General features: G+C 51.9%; 1 protein-coding gene across 3 annotated transcripts in view; it reads left to right on the top strand.

Annotated features, from left to right (window-relative positions):
• Positions 1-21,003, top strand: part of LOC146010013 (uncharacterized) — a 38,246-nt gene that overhangs the window by 10,552 nt on the left and 6,691 nt on the right. For 2 of the 3 annotated variants that reach the window (XM_083150780.1, XM_083150781.1), the window contains exon 4: positions 18,408-19,032. In XM_083150780.1, the coding sequence (XP_083006906.1) occupies positions 18,408-19,032 (625 nt within the window). The remainder of the gene's footprint in view (positions 1-18,407; positions 19,033-21,003) is intronic. The other variant, XM_083150782.1, reaches the window with a different exon arrangement.

Genomic DNA, 21,003 nt, shown 5'->3' with positions numbered 1-21,003 from the left:
CTGCTGGGAATGGGACGTTATACAGTAACACCGGGTTTGTGACTGGAGAGGTGGCTGCTGGGAATGGGATGTTATGCAGTAACACCGAGGATGTGATCGGAGACGTGACTGCTGGGAATGGGACTTTATACAGTAACACCAGGGGATGTGAAGGGAGAGGTGACTGCTGGGAATGGGACATTATACAGTAACACCTGGGGATGCGACCGGAGAGGTGACTGCTGGGAATGGGACGTTATACAGTAACACCGGGGGAATGTGACTGGAGAGGTGACTGCTGGGAATGGGACATTATACAGTAACACCAGGGGATGTGACCGGAGAGGTGACTGCTGGGAATGGGACATTATACAGTAACACCAGGGGATGTGACCGGAGAGGTGACTGCTGGGAATGGGACATCATACAGTAACACCGGGGGATGTGACCAGAGAGGTGACGGCGGGGAATGGGATGTTCTACAGCAACACCGGGGGATGTGACCGGAGAGGTGACTGCTGGGAATGGGACATCATACAGTAACACCGGGGGATGTGACCAGAGAGGTGACGGCGGGGAATGGGATGTTCTACAGCAACACTGGGGGATGTGACCGGAGATGTGGCTGCTGCGAATGGAACATTATACAGTAACACCGGGGGTTGTGACAGGAGAGGTGACTGCTGGGAAAGGACATTATACAGTAACATGGGGGGGGGGGGGAGATAACAGGAGAGGTGACTGCTGGAAATGGGACGTTAATACAGTAACACTGGGGGATGCGACCGGAGAGGTGACTGCTGGGAATGGGACGTTATACAGTAACACCGAGGGGATGTGACTGGAGAGGTGACTGCTGGGAATGGGTCATTGTACAGTAACACCAGGGGATGTGACCGGAGAGGTGACTGCTGGGAATGGGACTTCATACAGTAACACCGGGGGATGTGACCGGAGAGGTGACTGCTGGGAATGGGACGTCATACAGTAACACCGGGGGATGTGACCGGAGATGTGGCTGCTGGGAATGGGACATTATACAGTAACACCGGGGGATGCGACTGGAGAGGTGACTGCTGGGAATGGGACGTTATACAGTAACACCGGGGGAATGTGACAGGAGAGGTGACTGCTGGGAATGGGACATTATACAGTAACACCAGGGGATGTGACCGGAGAGGTGACTACTGGGAATGGGACATTATACAGTAACACCAGGGGATGTGACCGGAGAGGTGGCTGTTGGGAATGGGATGTTATACAGTAACACTGGGGATGTGACCGGAGAGGTGACGGCGGGGAATGGGACGTTATACAGTAACACCGGGGGATGTGACCGGAGAGGTGACTGCTGGGAATGGAATATTATACAGTAACACCGGGGTTGTGACCGGAGAGGTGACTGCTGCGAATGGAACATTATACAGTAACACCAGGGGTTGTGACCGGAGAGGTGACTGCTGGAAATGGGACGTTAATACAGTAACACTGGGGGATGTGACCGGAGAGGTGACTGCTGGGAAAGGACGTTATACAGTAACATGGGGGGGGGGGGGAGATAACAGGAGAGGTGACTGCTGGAAATGGGACGTTAATACAGTAACACCGAGGGGATGTGACTGGAGAGGTGACTGCTGGGAATGGGTCATTGTACAGTAACACCAGGGGATGTGACCGGAGAGGTGACTGCTGGGAATGGGACATCATACAGTAACACCGGGGGATGTGACAAAAGAGGTGACTGCTGGGAATGGGACGTTATGCAGTAACACTGAGGATGTGATCTGAGAGGTGACTGCTGGGAAAGGACGTTATACAGTAACATGGGGGGGGGGGAGATAACAGGAGAGGTGACTGCTGGGAATGGGACGTTATACAGTAACACCGGGGATGTGACCGGAGAGGTGACTGCTGGGAATGGGACATTATACAGTAACACGGGGGGATGTGACCGGAGAGGTGACTGCTGCGAATGGAACATTATACAGTAACACCGGGGGTTGTGACCGGAGAGGTGACTGCTGGAAATGGGACGTTAATACAGTAACACTGGGGGATGCGACGGAGAGGTGACTGCTGGGAATGAGACGTTATACAGTAACACCGGGGGGATGTGACTGGAGAGGTGACTGCTGGGAATGGGTCATTATACAGTAACACCATTGGATGTGACCTGAGAGGTGACTGCTGGGAATGGGACATCATACAGTAACACCGGGGGATGTGACCAAAGAGGTGACTGCTGGGAATGGGACGTTATACATTAACATGGGGGGGGAGATAACAGGAGAGGTGACTGCTGGGAATGGGACGTTATACAGTAACACTGGGGAATGTGACCGGAGAAGTGACTGCTGGGAATGGGACGTTATACAGTAACATCGGGGGGGATGTGACCGGAGAGGTGACTGCTGGGAATGGGACGTTATACAGTAACACTGGGGAATGTGACCGGAGAGGTGACTGCTGGGAATGGGACATTATACAGTAACATCAGGGGATGTGAAGGGAGAGGTGACTGCTGGGAATGGGACGGTATACAGTAACACCGAGGGATGTGACCAGAGAGGTGACTGCTTAGAATGGGACATTATACAGTAACACTGGGGGATGTGACTGGAGAGGTGACTGCTGGGACTGGGACATTATACAGTAACACTGGGGGATGTGACTGGAGAGGTGACTGCTGGGAATGGGACATTATACAGTAACACCAAGGGATGTGACCGGAAAGGTGACTGCTGGGAATGGGACGTTATACAGTAACACCGGGTTTGTGACTGGAGAGGTGGCTGCTGGGAATGGGACATTATACAGTAACATTGAGGGGATATGACCGGAGAGGTGACTTCTGGGAATTGGACGTTATACAGTAACACCGGGGGATGTGAAGGGAGAGGTGACTGCTGGGAATGGGACGTTATACAGTAACATGGGGGGGATGTGACCGGAGAGGTGACGGCGGGGTATGGGACGTTATACAGCAACGCCGGGGGATGTGACCGGAGAGGTGATTGCTGGGAATGGGGCATTATAAAGTAACACCAGGGGTTGTGACCGGAGAGGTGACTGCTGGAAATGGGACGTTAATACAGTAACACTGGGGGATGCGACCGGAGAGGTGACTGCTGGGAATGGGACGTTATACAGTAACACCGGGGGGATGTGACTGGAGAGGTGACTGCTGGGAATGGGTCATTATACAGTAACACCATTGGATGTGACCTGAGAGGTGATTGCTGGGAATGGGACATCATACAGTAACACCGGGGGATGTGACCAAAGAGGTGACTGCTGGGAATGGGACGTTATGGTGCAGTAACACCGAGGATGTGATCTGAGAGGTGACTGCTGGGAAAGGACGTTATACAGTAACATGGGGGGGAGATAACAGGAGAGGTGACTGCTGGGAATGGGACGTTATACAGTAACACCGGGTTTGTGACTGGAGAGGTGGCTGCTGGGAATGGGATGTTATGCAGTAACACCGAGGATGTGATCGGAGACGTGACTGCTGGGAATGGGACTTTATACAGTAACACCAGGGGATGTGAAGGGAGAGGTGACTGCTGGGAATGGGACGGTATACAGTAACACCGGGGGATGTGACCAGAGAGGTGACTGCTTAGAATGGGACATTATACAGTAACACTGGGGGATGTGACTGGAGAGGTGACTGCTGGGACTGGGACATTATACAGTAACACTGGGGGATGTGACCGGAGAGGTGACTGCTGGGAATGGGACATTATACAGTAACACCAAGGGATGTGACCGGAGAGGTGACTGCTGGGAATTGGACTTTATACAGTAACACCGGGGGATGTGAAGGGAGAGGTGACTGCTGGGAATGGGACGTTATACAGTAACACCGATGATGTGATCGGAGAGGTGACTGCTGGGAATGGGACGTTATACAGTATCATCGGGGGATGTGACCAGAGAGGTGACGGCGGGGAATTGGACGTTATACAGTATCATCGGGGGATGTGACCAGAGAGGTGACGGCGGGGAATGGGACGTTCTACAGCAACACCGGGGGATGTGACCGGAGAGGTAACTGCCTGGAATGGGACGTTATACAGTAACACCGGGGGAATGTGACCAGAGAGGTGACTGCTGGGAATGGGACGATATAAAGTAACACCGGGGGGGATGTGACCGGAGAGGTTACTGCTGGGAATGGGACGTTATACAGTAACACCGGGAGAATGAGACCAGAGAGGTGACGAATGGGACGATATAAAGTAACACTGGGGGATGTGACCGGAGAGGTGACTGCTGGGAATGGGACGTTATACAGTAACACCGGGGGGATGTGCCTGGAGAGGTGTCTGCTGGGAATGGGACATTATACAGTAACACCGGGGGGATGTGACTGGAGAGATGACTGCTGGGAATGGGACGTTATACAGTAACACCGGGGGATGTGACCGGAGAGGTGACTGCTGGGAATGGGACGTTATACAGTAACACCAGGGGATGTGACCAGAGAGGTGACTGCTGGGAATGGGACGTTATACAGCAACGCCGGGGGAATGTGACCAGAGAGGTGACTGCTGGGAATGGGACGTTATACAGTAACACCGGGGGAATGTGACCAGAGAGGTGACTGCTGGGAATGGGACGTTATAAAGTAACATTGGGGGGGATGTGACCGGAGAGGTGACTGCTGGGAATGGGACGTTATACAGTAACACCGGGGGGATGTGACCAGAGAGGTGACTGCTGGGAATGGGGACGATATGAAGTTACACCGGGGGATGTGACCAGAGAGGTGACTGCTGGGAATGGGACGTTATACAGTAACACTGGGGGAGATAACAGGAGAGGTGACTGCTGGGAATGGGGCGTTATACAGTAACACCAGGGGATGTGACCAGAGAGGTGACTGCTGGGAATGGGGCATTATACAGTAACACCGGGGGATGTGACCGGAGAGGTGACTGCTGGGAATGGAACATTATACAGTAACACCGGGGAGGTGGCTGCTGGGAATGGGGCATTATACAGTAACACCGGGGGTTGTGACCGGAGAGGTGATTGCTGAGAATGGGACGTTATACAGTAACATGGGGGGGATGTGACCGGAGAGGTGACGGCGGGGAATGGACGTTATACAGCAACACCGGGGGATGTGACCGGAGAGGTGATTGCTGGGAATGGGGCATTATACAGTAACACCGGGGGATGTGACCGGAGAGGTGACTGCTGCGAATGGAACATTATACAGTAACACCGGGGGTTGTGACCGGAGAGGTGACTGCTGGAAATGGGACGTTAATACAGTAACACTGGGGGATGCGACGGAGAGGTGACTGCTGGGAATGAGACGTTATACAGTAACACCGGGGGGATGTGACTGGAGAGGTGACTGCTGGGAATGGGTCATTATGCAGTAACACCATTGGATGTGACCTGAGAGGTGACTGCTGGGAATGGGACATCATACAGTAACACCGGGGGATGTGACCAAAGAGGTGACTGCTGGGAATGGGACGTTATACATTAACATGGGGGGGGAGATAACAGGAGAGGTGACTGCTGGGAATGGGACGTTATACAGTAACACTGGGGAATGTGACCGGAGAAGTGACTGCTGGGAATGGGACGTTATACAGTAACATCGGGGGGGATGTGACCGGAGAGGTGACTGCTGGGAATGGGACGTTATACAGTAACACTGGGGAATGTGACCGGAGAGGTGACTGCTGGGAATGGGACATTATACAGTAACATCAGGGGATGTGAAGGGAGAGGTGACTGCTGGGAATGGGACGGTATACAGTAACACCGGGGGATGTGACCGGAGAGGTGACTGCTGGGAATGGAACATTATACAGTAACACCGGGGAGGTGGCTGCTGGGAATGGGGCATTATACAGTAACACCGGGGGTTGTGACCGGAGAGGTGATTGCTGAGAATGGGACGTTATACAGTAACATGGGGGGGATGTGACCGGAGAGGTGACGGCGGGGAATGGACGTTATACAGCAACACCGGGGGATGTGACCGGAGAGGTGATTGCTGGGAATGGGGCATTATACAGTAACACCGGGGGATGTGACCGGAGAGGTGACTGCTGCGAATGGAACATTATACAGTAACACCGGGGGTTGTGACCGGAGAGGTGACTGCTGGAAATGGGACGTTAATACAGTAACACTGGGGGATGCGACGGAGAGGTGACTGCTGGGAATGAGACGTTATACAGTAACACCGGGGGGATGTGACTGGAGAGGTGACTGCTGGGAATGGGTCATTATACAGTAACACCATTGGATGTGACCTGAGAGGTGACTGCTGGGAATGGGACATCATACAGTAACACCGGGGGATGTGACCAAAGAGGTGACTGCTGGGAATGGGACGTTATACATTAACATGGGGGGGGAGATAACAGGAGAGGTGACTGCTGGGAATGGGACGTTATACAGTAACACTGGGGAATGTGACCGGAGAAGTGACTGCTGGGAATGGGACGTTATACAGTAACATCGGGGGGGATGTGACCGGAGAGGTGACTGCTGGGAATGGGACGTTATACAGTAACACTGGGGAATGTGACCGGAGAGGTGACTGCTGGGAATGGGACATTATACAGTAACATCAGGGGATGTGAAGGGAGAGGTGACTGCTGGGAATGGGACGGTATACAGTAACACCGAGGGATGTGACCAGAGAGGTGACTGCTTAGAATGGGACATTATACAGTAACACTGGGGGATGTGACTGGAGAGGTGACTGCTGGGACTGGGACATTATACAGTAACACTGGGGGATGTGACTGGAGAGGTGACTGCTGGGAATGGGACATTATACAGTAACACCAAGGGATGTGACCGGAAAGGTGACTGCTGGGAATGGGACGTTATACAGTAACACCGGGTTTGTGACTGGAGAGGTGGCTGCTGGGAATGGGACATTATACAGTAACATTGAGGGGATATGACCGGAGAGGTGACTGCTGGGAATTGGACGTTATACAGTAACACCGGGGGATGTGAAGGGAGAGGTGACTGCTGGGAATGGGACGTTATACAGTAACATGGGGGGGATGTGACCGGAGAGGTGACGGCGGGGTATGGGACGTTATACAGCAACGCCGGGGGATGTGACCGGAGAGGTGATTGCTGGGAATGGGGCATTATAAAGTAACACCAGGGGTTGTGACCGGAGAGGTGACTGCTGGGAATGGGACATTAATACAGTAATACTGGGGGATGTGATCGGAGAGGTGACTGCTGGGAATGGGACATTAATACAGTAACACCGGGGGATGTGACTGCTGGGAATGGGACATTATACAGTAACACCGGGGGATGTGACCGGAGAGGTGACTGCTGGGAATGGGACGTTATACAGTAACACTGGGGGATGTGACCGGAGAGGTGACTGCTGGGAATGGGACATTATACAGTAACACTGGGGGATGTGATCGGAGAGGTGACTGCTGGGAATGGGACATTATACAGTAACACTGGGGGATGTGATCTGAGAGGTGACTGCTGGGAAAGGACGTTATACAGTAACATGGGGGGGGTGATAACAGGAGAGGTGACTGCTGGGAATTGGACGTTATACAGTAACACGGGGGGATGTGACCGGAGAGGTGACTGCTGCGAATGGAACATTATACAGTAACACCGGGGGTTGTGACTGGAGAGGTGACTGCTGGAAATGGGACGTTAATACAGTAACACTGGGGGATGCGACCGGAGAGGTGACTGCTGGGAATGGGACGTTATACAGTAACACCGGGGGGATGTGACTGGAGAGGTGACTGCTGGGAATGGGTCATTATACAGTAACACCATTGGATGTGACCTGAGAGGTGATTGCTGGGAATGGGACATCATACAGTAACACCGGGGGATGTGACCAAAGAGGTGACTGCTGGGAATGGGACGTTATGGTGCAGTAACACCGAGGATGTGATCTGAGAGGTGACTGCTGGGAAAGGACGTTATACAGTAACATGGGGGGGAGATAACAGGAGAGGTGACTGCTGGGAATGGGACGTTATACAGTAACACCGGGTTTGTGACTGGAGAGGTGGCTGCTGGGAATGGGATGTTATGCAGTAACACCGAGGATGTGATCGGAGACGTGACTGCTGGGAATGGGACTTTATACAGTAACACCAGGGGATGTGAAGGGAGAGGTGACTGCTGGGAATGGGACGGTATACAGTAACACCGGGGGATGTGACCAGAGAGGTGACTGCTTAGAATGGGACATTATACAGTAACACTGGGGGATGTGACTGGAGAGGTGACTGCTGGGACTGGGACATTATACAGTAACACTGGGGGATGTGACCGGAGAGGTGACTGCTGGGAATGGGACATTATACAGTAACACCAAGGGATGTGACCGGAGAGGTGACTGCTGGGAATTGGACTTTATACAGTAACACCGGGGGATGTGAAGGGAGAGGTGACTGCTGGGAATGGGACGTTATACAGTAACACCGATGATGTGATCGGAGAGGTGACTGCTGGGAATGGGACGTTATACAGTATCATCGGGGGATGTGACCAGAGAGGTGACGGCGGGGAATTGGACGTTATACAGTATCATCGGGGGATGTGACCAGAGAGGTGACGGCGGGGAATGGGACGTTCTACAGCAACACCGGGGGATGTGACCGGAGAGGTAACTGCCTGGAATGGGACGTTATACAGTAACACCGGGGGAATGTGACCAGAGAGGTGACTGCTGGGAATGGGACGATATAAAGTAACACCGGGGGGGATGTGACCGGAGAGGTTACTGCTGGGAATGGGACGTTATACAGTAACACCGGGAGGATGTGACCAGAGAGGTGACGAATGGGACGATATAAAGTAACACTGGGGGATGTGACCGGAGAGGTGACTGCTGGGAATGGGACGTTATACAGTAACACCGGGGGGATGTGCCTGGAGAGGTGTCTGCTGGAAATGGGACATTATACAGTAACACCGGGGGGATGTGACTGGAGAGATGACTGCTGGGAATGGGACGTTATACAGTAACACCGGGGGATGTGACCGGAGAGGTGACTGCTGGGAATGGGACGTTATACAGTAACACCAGGGGATGTGACCAGAGAGGTGACTGCTGGGAATGGGACGTTATACAGCAACGCCGGGGGAATGTGACCAGAGAGGTGACTGCTGGGAATGGGACGTTATACAGTAACACCGGGGGAATGTGACCAGAGAGGTGACTGCTGGGAATGGGACGTTATAAAGTAACATTGGGGGGGATGTGACCGGAGAGGTGACTGCTGGGAATGGGACGTTATACAGTAACACCGGGGGGATGTGACCAGAGAGGTGACTGCTGGGAATGGGGACGATATAAAGTTACACCGGGGGATGTGACCGGAGAGGTGACTGCTGGGAATGGGACGTTATACAGTAACACTGGGGGAGATAACAGGAGAGGTGACTGCTGGGAATGGGGCGTTATACAGTAACACCAGGGGATGTGACCAGAGAGGTGACTGCTGGGAATGGGGCATTATACAGTAACACCGGGGGATGTGACCGGAGAGGTGACTGCTGGGAATGGAACATTATACAGTAACACCGGGGAGGTGGCTGCTGGGAATGGGGCATTATACAGTAACACCGGGGGTTGTGACCGGAGAGGTGATTGCTGAGAATGGGACGTTATACAGTAACATGGGGGGGATGTGACCGGAGAGGTGACGGCGGGGAATGGACGTTATACAGCAACACCGGGGGATGTGACCGGAGAGGTGATTGCTGGGAATGGGGCATTATACAGTAACACCGGGGGATGTGACCGGAGAGGTGACTGCTGGGAATGGAACATTATACAGTAACACCGGGGAGGTGGCTGCTGGGAATGGGGCATTATACAGTAACACCGGGGGTTGTGACCGGAGAGGTGATTGCTGGGAATGGGACGTTATACAGTAACACCGGGGGGATGTGACCAGAGAGGTGACTGCTGGGAATGGGACGATATAAAGTAACACCGGGGGGGATGTGACCGTAGAGGTGACTGCTGGGAATGGCACATTATACAGTAACACCAGGGGATATGACCGGAGAGGTGACTGCTTGGAATGGGACGTTATACAGTAACAGCGGGGGATGTGACCAGATAGGTGACTACTGGGAATGGGGCATTATAAAGTAACACCAGGGTTTGTGACCGGAGAGGTGACTGCTGGGAATGGGACATTAATACAGTAACACCGGGGTTGTGACCAGAGAGGTGACTGCTGGGAATGGGATATTATACAGTAACACCGGGGGTTGTGACCGGAGAGGTGACTGCTGGGAATGGGGCGTGATACAGTTACAACGTGGGATGTGACCGGAGAGGTGACTGCTGGGAACGGGACATTATACAGTAACACCGGGGGATGTGACCGGAGAGGTGGCTGCTGGGAATGGAACATTATACAGTAACACCGGGGGTTGTGACAGGAGAGGTGACTGCTGGGAATGGGACATTATGCAGTAACACCGAGGATGTGATCGGAGAGGTGACTGCTGGGAAAGGACGTTATACAGTAACATGGGGGGGGGAGATAACAGGAGAGGTGACTGCTGGGAATTGGACGTTATACAGTAACACCGGGGGATGTGACCAGAGAGGTGACGGCGGGGAATGGGATGTTCTACAGCAACACCGGGGAATGTGACCGGAGAGGTGACTGCTGGGAATGGGACATTATACAGTAACACCGGGGGGATGTGACTGGAGAGATGACTGCTGGGAATGGGACATTATACAGTAACACCGGGGGATGTGACCGGAGAGGTGACTGCTGGGAATGGGACATTATACAGTAACACCAGGGGATGTGACCGGAGAGGTGGCTGCTGGGAATGGGGACATTATACAGCAACACCAGGGGATGTGACCGGAGAGGTGACTGCTGGGAATGGGACGTTATACAGTACCACTGGGGAATGTGACCGGAGAGGTGACTGCTGGGAATGGGACGTTATACAGTAACACCGGGGGATGTGACCGGAGAGGTGACTGCTGGGAATGGGACATTATACAGTAACACCGGGGGATGTGACCGGAAAGGTGACTCCTGGGAATGGGACGTTATACAGTAACACCGGGTTTGTGACTGGAGAGGTGGCTACTGAGAATGGGACATTATACAGTAACATTGAGGGGATATGACCGGAGAGGTGACTGCTGGGAATTTGACGGTATACAGTAATACCGGGGTATGTGACCAGAGAGGTGACTGCTGGGAATGGGGCATTATACAGTAACACCGGGGGATGTGACCGGAGAGGTGACTGCTGGGAATGGGATGTTCTACAGCGACACCAGGGGATGTGACCGGAGAGGTGACTGCTGGGAATGGGACGTTATACAGTACCACTGGGGAATGTGACCGGAGAGGTGACTGCTGGGAATGGGACGTTATACAGTAACATGGGGGGGATGTGACCGGAGAGGTGACGGCGGGGTATGGGACGTTATACAGCAACGCCGGGGGATGTGACCGGAGAGGTGATTGCTGGGAATGGGGCATTATAAAGTAACACCAGGGGTTGTGACCGGAGAGGTGACTGCTGGGAATGGGACATTAATACAGTAATACTGGGGGATGTGATCGGAGAGGTGACTGCTGGGAATGGGACATTAATACAGTAACACCGGGGGATGTGACTGCTGGGAATGGGACATTATACAGTAACACCGGGGGATGTGACCGGAGAGGTGACTGCTGGGAATGGGACGTTATACAGTAACACTGGGGGATGTGACCGGAGAGGTGACTGCTGGGAATGGGACATTATACAGTAACACTGGGGGATGTGATCGGAGAGGTGACTGCTGGGAATGGGACATTATACAGTAACACTGGGGGATGTGATCTGAGAGGTGACTGCTGGGAAAGGACGTTATACAGTAACATGGGGGGGGTGATAACAGGAGAGGTGACTGCTGGGAATTGGACGTTATACAGTAACACGGGGGGATGTGACCGGAGAGGTGACTGCTGCGAATGGAACATTATACAGTAACACCGGGGGTTGTGACCGGAGAGGTGACTGCTGGAAATGGGACGTTAATACAGTAACACTGGGGGATGCGACCGGAGAGGTGACTGCTGGGAATGGGACGTTATACAGTAACACCGGGGGGATGTGACTGGAGAGGTGACTGCTGGGAATGGGTCATTATACAGTAACACCATTGGATGTGACCTGAGAGGTGATTGCTGGGAATGGGACATCATACAGTAACACCGGGGGATGTGACCAAAGAGGTGACTGCTGGGAATGGGACGTTATGGTGCAGTAACACCGAGGATGTGATCTGAGAGGTGACTGCTGGGAAAGGACGTTATACAGTAACATGGGGGGGAGATAACAGGAGAGGTGACTGCTGGGAATGGGACGTTATACAGTAACACCGGGTTTGTGACTGGAGAGGTGGCTGCTGGGAATGGGATGTTATGCAGTAACACCGAGGATGTGATCGGAGACGTGACTGCTGGGAATGGGACTTTATACAGTAACACCAGGGGATGTGAAGGGAGAGGTGACTGCTGGGAATGGGACGGTATACAGTAACACCGGGGGATGTGACCAGAGAGGTGACTGCTTAGAATGGGACATTATACAGTAACACTGGGGGATGTGACTGGAGAGGTGACTGCTGGGACTGGGACATTATACAGTAACACTGGGGGATGTGACCGGAGAGGTGACTGCTGGGAATGGGACATTATACAGTAACACCAAGGGATGTGACCGGAGAGGTGACTGCTGGGAATTGGACTTTATACAGTAACACCGGGGGATGTGAAGGGAGAGGTGACTGCTGGGAATGGGACGTTATACAGTAACACCGATGATGTGATCGGAGAGGTGACTGCTGGGAATGGGACGTTATACAGTATCATCGGGGGATGTGACCAGAGAGGTGACGGCGGGGAATTGGACGTTATACAGTATCATCGGGGGATGTGACCAGAGAGGTGACGGCGGGGAATGGGACGTTCTACAGCAACACCGGGGGATGTGACCGGAGAGGTAACTGCCTGGAATGGGACGTTATACAGTAACACCGGGGGAATGTGACCAGAGAGGTGACTGCTGGGAATGGGACGATATAAAGTAACACCGGGGGGGATGTGACCGGAGAGGTTACTGCTGGGAATGGGACGTTATACAGTAACACCGGGAGGATGTGACCAGAGAGGTGACGAATGGGACGATATAAAGTAACACTGGGGGATGTGACCGGAGAGGTGACTGCTGGGAATGGGACGTTATACAGTAACACCGGGGGGATGTGCCTGGAGAGGTGTCTGCTGGGAATGGGACATTATACAGTAACACCGGGGGGATGTGACTGGAGAGATGACTGCTGGGAATGGGACGTTATACAGTAACACCGGGGGATGTGACCGGAGAGGTGACTGCTGGGAATGGGACGTTATACAGTAACACCAGGGGATGTGACCAGAGAGGTGACTGCTGGGAATGGGACGTTATACAGCAACGCCGGGGGAATGTGACCAGAGAGGTGACTGCTGGGAATGGGACGTTATACAGGAACACCGGGGGAATGTGACCAGAGAGGTGACTGCTGGGAATGGGACGTTATAAAGTAACATTGGGGGGGATGTGACCGGAGAGGTGACTGCTGGGAATGGGACGTTATACAGTAACACCGGGGGGATGTGACCAGAGAGGTGACTGCTGGGAATGGGGACGATATAAAGTTACACCGGGGGATGTGACCGGAGAGGTGACTGCTGGGAATGGGACGTTATACAGTAACACTGGGGGAGATAACAGGAGAGGTGACTGCTGGGAATGGGGCGTTATACAGTAACACCAGGGGATGTGACCAGAGAGGTGACTGCTGGGAATGGGGCATTATACAGTAACACCGGGGGATGTGACCGGAGAGGTGACTGCTGGGAATGGAACATTATACAGTAACACCGGGGAGGTGGCTGCTGGGAATGGGGCATTATACAGTAACACCGGGGGTTGTGACCGGAGAGGTGATTGCTGAGAATGGGACGTTATACAGTAACATGGGGGGGATGTGACCGGAGAGGTGACGGCGGGGAATGGACGTTATACAGCAACACCGGGGGATGTGACCGGAGAGGTGATTGCTGGGAATGGGGCATTATACAGTAACACCGGGGGATGTGACCGGAGAGGTGACTGCTGGGAATGGAACATTATACAGTAACACCGGGGAGGTGGCTGCTGGGAATGGGGCATTATACAGTAACACCGGGGGTTGTGACCGGAGAGGTGATTGCTGGGAATGGGACGTTATACAGTAACACCGGGGGGATGTGACCAGAGAGGTGACTGCTGGGAATGGGACGATATAAAGTAACACCGGGGGGGATGTGACCGTAGAGGTGACTGCTGGGAATGGCACATTATACAGTAACACCAGGGGATATGACCGGAGAGGTGACTGCTTGGAATGGGACGTTATACAGTAACAGCGGGGGATGTGACCAGATAGGTGACTACTGGGAATGGGGCATTATAAAGTAACACCAGGGTTTGTGACCGGAGAGGTGACTGCTGGGAATGGGACATTAATACAGTAACACCGGGGTTGTGACCAGAGAGGTGACTGCTGGGAATGGGATATTATACAGTAACACCGGGGGTTGTGACCGGAGAGGTGACTGCTGGGAATGGGGCGTGATACAGTTACAACGTGGGATGTGACCGGAGAGGTGACTGCTGGGAACGGGACATTATACAGTAACACCGGGGGATGTGACCGGAGAGGTGGCTGCTGGGAATGGAACATTATACAGTAACACCGGGGGTTGTGACAGGAGAGGTGACTGCTGGGAATGGGACATTATGCAGTAACACCGAGGATGTGATCGGAGAGGTGACTGCTGGGAAAGGACGTTATACAGTAACATGGGGGGGGAGATAACAGGAGAGGTGACTGCTGGGAATTGGACGTTATACAGTAACACCGGGGGATGTGACCAGAGAGGTGACGGCGGGGAATGGGATGTTCTACAGCAACACCGGGGAATGTGACCGGAGAGGTGACTGCTGGGAATGGGACATTATACAGTAACACCGGGGGGATGTGACTGGAGAGATGACTGCTGGGAATGGGACATTATACAGTAACACCGGGGGATGTGACCGGAGAGGTGACTGCTGGGAATGGGACATTATACAGTAACACCAGGGGATGTGACCGGAGAGGTGGCTGCTGGGAATGGGGACATTATACAGTAACACCGGGGGATGTGACCGGAGAGGTGACTGCTGGGAATGGGATGTTCTACAGCAACACCAGGGGATGTGACCGGAGAGGTGACTGCTGGGAATGGGACGTTATACAGTACCACTGGGGAATGTGACCGGAGAGGTGACTGCTGGGAATGGGACGTTATACAGTAACACCGGGGATGTGACCGGAGAGGTGACTGCTGGGAATGGGACATTATACAGTAACACCGGGGGATGTGACCGGAAAGGTGACTCCTGGGAATGGGACGTTATACAGTAACACCGGGTTTGTGACTGGAGAGGTGGCTACTGAGAATGGGACATTATACAGTAACATTGAGGGGATATGACCGGAGAGGTGACTGCTGGGAATTTGACGGTATACAGTAATACCGGGGTATGTGACCAGAGAGGTGACTGCTGGGAATGGGGCATTATACAGTAACACCGGGGGATGTGACCGGAGAGGTGACTGCTGGGAATGGGATGTTCTACAGCGACACCAGGGGATGTGACCGGAGAGGTGACTGCTGGGAATGGGACGTTATACAGTACCACTGGGGAATGTGACCGGAGAGGTGATTGCTGGGAATGGGGCATTATACAGTAACACCGGGGGATGTGACCGGAGAGGTGACTGCTGGGAATGGAACATTATACAGTAACACCGGGGAGGTGGCTGCTGGGAATGGGGCATTATACAGTAACACCGGGGGTTGTGACCGGAGAGGTGATTGCTGGGAATGGGACGTTATACAGTAACACCGGGGGGATGTGACCAGAGAGGTGACTGCTGGGAATGGGACGATATAAAGTAACACCGGGGGGGATGTGACCGTAGAGGTGACTGCTGGGAATGGCACATTATACAGTAACACCAGGGGATATGACCGGAGAGGTGACTGCTTGGAATGGGACGTTATACAGTAACAGCGGGGGATGTGACCAGATAGGTGACTACTGGGAATGGGGCATTATAAAGTAACACCAGGGTTTGTGACCGGAGAGGTGACTGCTGGGAATGGGACATTAATACAGTAACACCGGGGTTGTGACCAGAGAGGTGACTGCTGGGAATGGGATATTATACAGTAACACCGGGGGTTGTGACCGGAGAGGTGACTGCTGGGAATGGGGCGTGATACAGTTACAACGTGGGATGTGACCGGAGAGGTGACTGCTGGGAACGGGACATTATACAGTACCACTGGGGAATGTGACCGGAGAGGTGACTGCTGGGAATGGGACGTTATACAGTAACACCGGGGGATGTGACCGGAGAGGTGACTGCTGGGAATGGGACATTATACAGTAACACCGAGGATGTGATCGGAGAGGTGACTGCTGGGAAAGGACGTTATGCAGTAACATGGGGGGGGAGATAACAGGAGAGGTGACTGCTGGGAATTGGACGTTATACAGTAACATCGGGGGATGTGACCAGAGAGGTGACGGCGGGGAATGGGACGTTCTACAGAAACACCGGGGGATGTGACCGGAGAGGTGACTGCCTGGAATGGGACATTAAACAGTAACACCAGAGGATATGACCGGAGAGGTGACTGCTGGGAATGGGGCATTATACAGTAACAATGGGGGGATGTGACCGGAAAGGTGACTGCTGGGAATGGGACGTTATACAGTAACACCGGGTTTGTGACCGGAGAGGTGGCTGCTGGGAATGGGACATTATACAGTAACACTGAGGGGATATGACTGGAGAGGTGACTGCTGGGAATGGGACGTTATGCAGTAACACTGAGGATGTGATCGGAGAGGTGACTGCTGGGAATGGGACGTTATACATTAACACCGGGGGATGTGAAGGGAGAGGTGACTGCTGGGAATGGGACGGTATACAGTAACACCGGGTGATGTGACCAGAGAGGTGACTGCTGGGAATGGGATATTATACAGTAACACCGGGGGATGTGACCGGAGAGGGGACTGCTGGGAATGGGACATTATACAGTAACACCGGATGATGTGACCGGAGAGGTGGCTGCTGGGAATGGGGCCATTATACAGTAACACCGGGGGATATGACCAGAGAGGTGACTGCTGGGAATGGGACATTATACAGTAACACCGGAGGATGTGACCGGAGAGGTGGCTGCTGGGAATGGGGCATTATACAGTAACACCGGGGGATGTGAACGGAGAGGTGAATGCTGGGAATGGGACATTATACAGTAACAATGAGGGATGTGACAGGAGAGGTGATTACTGGGAATGGGATATTATACAGTAACACCGGGGCGATGTGACCGGAGAGGTGACTGCTGGGAATGGGACATTATACAGTAACACAGGATGATGTGGCTGCTGGGAATGGGCCATTATACAGTAACACCGGGGATGTGACTGGAGAGGTGACTGCTGGGAATGGGACATTATACAGTAACACCGGAGGATGTGACCGGAGAGGTGGCTGCTGGGAATGGGGCATTATACAGTAACACCGGGGGATGTGACCAGAGAGGTGAATGCTGGGAATGGGACATTATACTGTAACACTGAGGGATGTGGCCGGAGAGGTGACTGCTGGGAATGGGATATTATACAGTAACACCGGGGGATGTGACCGGAGAGGTGATTGCTGGGAATGGGACATTATACAGTGACACCGGAGGATGTGAACGGAGAGGTGGCTGCTGGGAATGGGCCATTATACAGTAACACTGGGGGATGTGACCGGAGAGGTGACTGCTGGGAATGGGACGTTATACAGTAACACTGGGGGATGTGACCGGAGACGTGACTGCTGGGAATGGGACGTTATACAGTAACACTGGGGGATGTGACCGGAGAGGTGACTGCTGGGAATGGGACGTTATACAGTAACACTGGGGGATGTGACCGGAGAGGTGACTGCTGGGAATGGGACATTATACAGTAACACCAGGAGATGTAACCGGAGAGGTGACTGCTGGGAATAGGACATTATACGGTAACACCGGGGGATGTGACCGGAGAGGTGACTGCTGGGAATGGGACATTATACAGTAACACCGGGGGATGTGACCGGAGAGGTGACTGCTGGGAATGGGACATTATACAGTAACACCGGGGGATGTGACCGGAGAGGTGACTGCTGGGAATGGGACATTATTTACCAATGTTCTATTTTAATTAATTTCATCAGACTTCGATATTTTATTGTTTTCTGGGTTATTTAGGGAGATCTGGCTGATCTAATGTCCGAAAATCTAGGAGACGAGACATATGTGACTGATAGTAAGGCAGAAGATACAGAGGGAGAAGAAGAGACGGATGTGACTGATAATAAGAAAGAAGCTACAGAGGGAGAAGAACAGACGGATGTGACTGATAATAAGGAAGAAGATACAGACGGAGAAGACGAGACGTATGTGACTGATAATAAGGAAGAAGATACAGACGGAGAAGAAGAGACGGATGTGAGTGATAATAAGGTAGAAGATACAGAAGAAGAAGAAGAGATGGATGTGACTGATATTAAGGAAGAAGAAGCAGATGGAGAAGAGACGGATGTGACTGATATTAAGGTAGAAGATACAGAGGGAGAAGAAGAGACGGATGTGAGTGACAATAAGGCAGAAGATACAGAGGAAGAAGTAGAGATGAATGTGACTGATATTAAGGAAGAAGTTACAGAGGGAGAAGAAGAGACGAATGTGACTGATAATAATTTAGAAGATACAGGGGGAGAAGAGACGGATGTGACTGATAATAAGGTAGAAGATACAGAGGGAGGAGAAGAGACGGATGTGAAGGGTGACCAGCAGCGTAAGGAGGAGGAAATCCCTACAGATACCAGCACAGGTGAGTGCAAAAAGGGGTAAAGTTAAGGCTACTAAAATTATTTTAGATCCAAGCCACACTTGTTATTCTCTATTCTCCCTGTTGCCCTCTGGCAAATGTTCTAGGTGTTTAGGTTGCCATACTAGTCGGCTGCGGAATAGTTTTTCCCATCTGTTATTTTGAGTGTGAGTTTGCAGTGTGTGAATTGTGAGTGCTCCTTTTTCTTCTTTGGAATCTCACTTATATCACTTTTTTAGTGTTGTAGATTCCTATTCTTCTTGTTCTGTCACTACAGTCTTCCTCTACTACACTCTCCTCTGTCAGTGCAGAGTAATGAGGACAATGGGCGAGAAGTAATAGGGTGTAATTATTTTGGTTAATAAATGGCCATAAGTGCGTCTGCAAATCACATATGTAATAGTGAGTGATCTGCGGTAACAATTGTACGTTTTGCCGTGACAAATATATCGCATTTCCAAAACATTGTATTCGGATGTTTTCACATTAAAAACATCAAAAGTGAGGGGGTCCTGCCACATTTAAGAATCCAGCACTGGGCTCTTGTAAAGGTCCTGGTTCCAGTAATATGGGGAACAAATAGAGTAGGAGTCCCCTGTATTTTGTAACCAGCACCGGGCTCCAACAGCTAGTAGAATGATGTAACAGCGGGGGGACACTTTATATAAGTTCCCCTGGTCAGAGCATCACCCCATGGACAAGGTCCCTGTGCGAGTGGGGACCACCTGAATAAAGGGCTCTTCCCAGGCTTCACCTGTCCAGGGCTGAAGCCAGAGGCTGTCCCCGGTCCCCCTGGGCAGTGGGGGCCATGTTTATTTATTGGTGTACAATAACAACAACAACACCAGGTTGTGCTGTCGGACTACATAGTAACATAATAGTAGAGGTTACAAAACAGAATTGCATCCATCCAGTTCATCCTTATACAGGAGCTGTTAGGTGGAATGGACTAGATGTGATATCCCCATTTTAGTATTACCGCCTGTTCCAACTATGGCTAAATAGTGATTATTTGTACCCCTGGATGTTCTGTTCCAGTAGATGTTTGTCCAACCTTATTTTATATGTGTTCAATGTGTCTGCTATCACCACCTTTCCTGGGAGAGTGTCCATACCTTTACCTGCCCTGACCGTAAATAACCCTTTCCTTCTAAGGGTACGGAATCTTCTCTCCTCTAGTCTGAGTGCATGCCCACGTGTCCTAGTGTCCGACCTCAGAGTAAAGAGGTTGCCTGATAGTATACAATATTGCCCCCCCTGATATATGTGTATATGTAAAGAATGTGGGGACCAGAATTGCACTCCAAATACCAAGGGAGGTCTAACCAGTGCCCTGTACAGAGGTATAATTACATTGTCTTCTGTTTCCATGCCCCTTCTTATACAGGCTGGTATCCTGTTGGCCTTTGTGGCCGCACCATGACACTGAGCACTGTACCCTAGTTCAATGTCAATTTGGACTCCTAGGTCCTTTTCCAATTCTGATTTGCCCAATTCTCCTCCGTTTGTATAAGTTGCACACTGGTTCTGTCCTCTGAGATGCATAACCTTACATTTATCTACATTGTACCTCATGTATCAGTCCATTCGTCAAGTTTATCTAAGTCCCACTGGAGAATGTTGACATCCTCAACCAATCTAACCACCCTGCACATTTTTGTGTTATTTGCAAAAATTGAGATTCTACTTACAATCCCATCCTCTATATCATTAATGAATGTTAAATAGAAGAGGCCGTAACACCGAAGCCTGTGATACTTCACTTAGTACTGGTCTCCAACTGGAAAATGCACCGTTTACCACCACCCTCTGCTCTCCATCTTTGTATGTGCCTCAGTGTCGAATGCCTTTGCAAAATCCAGGAATACCTCATCTACAGCATTGCCAATGTCTAGGTTTCTGCTAATTTCCTCATAAAATGTATTGGGTTAGTTTGGCATGAATGATTCTTTACAAACCCATGTTGATGACTAG

Source organism: Crinia signifera, chromosome 6, assembly GCF_055691185.1.
Source record: "Crinia signifera chromosome 6, ASM5569118v1, whole genome shotgun sequence".
Lineage (NCBI taxonomy): Eukaryota > Metazoa > Chordata > Amphibia > Anura > Myobatrachidae > Crinia > Crinia signifera.
The sequence above is the reverse complement of the archived record's forward strand: the minus strand, read 5'-3'. Positions and strand labels throughout refer to the sequence as shown.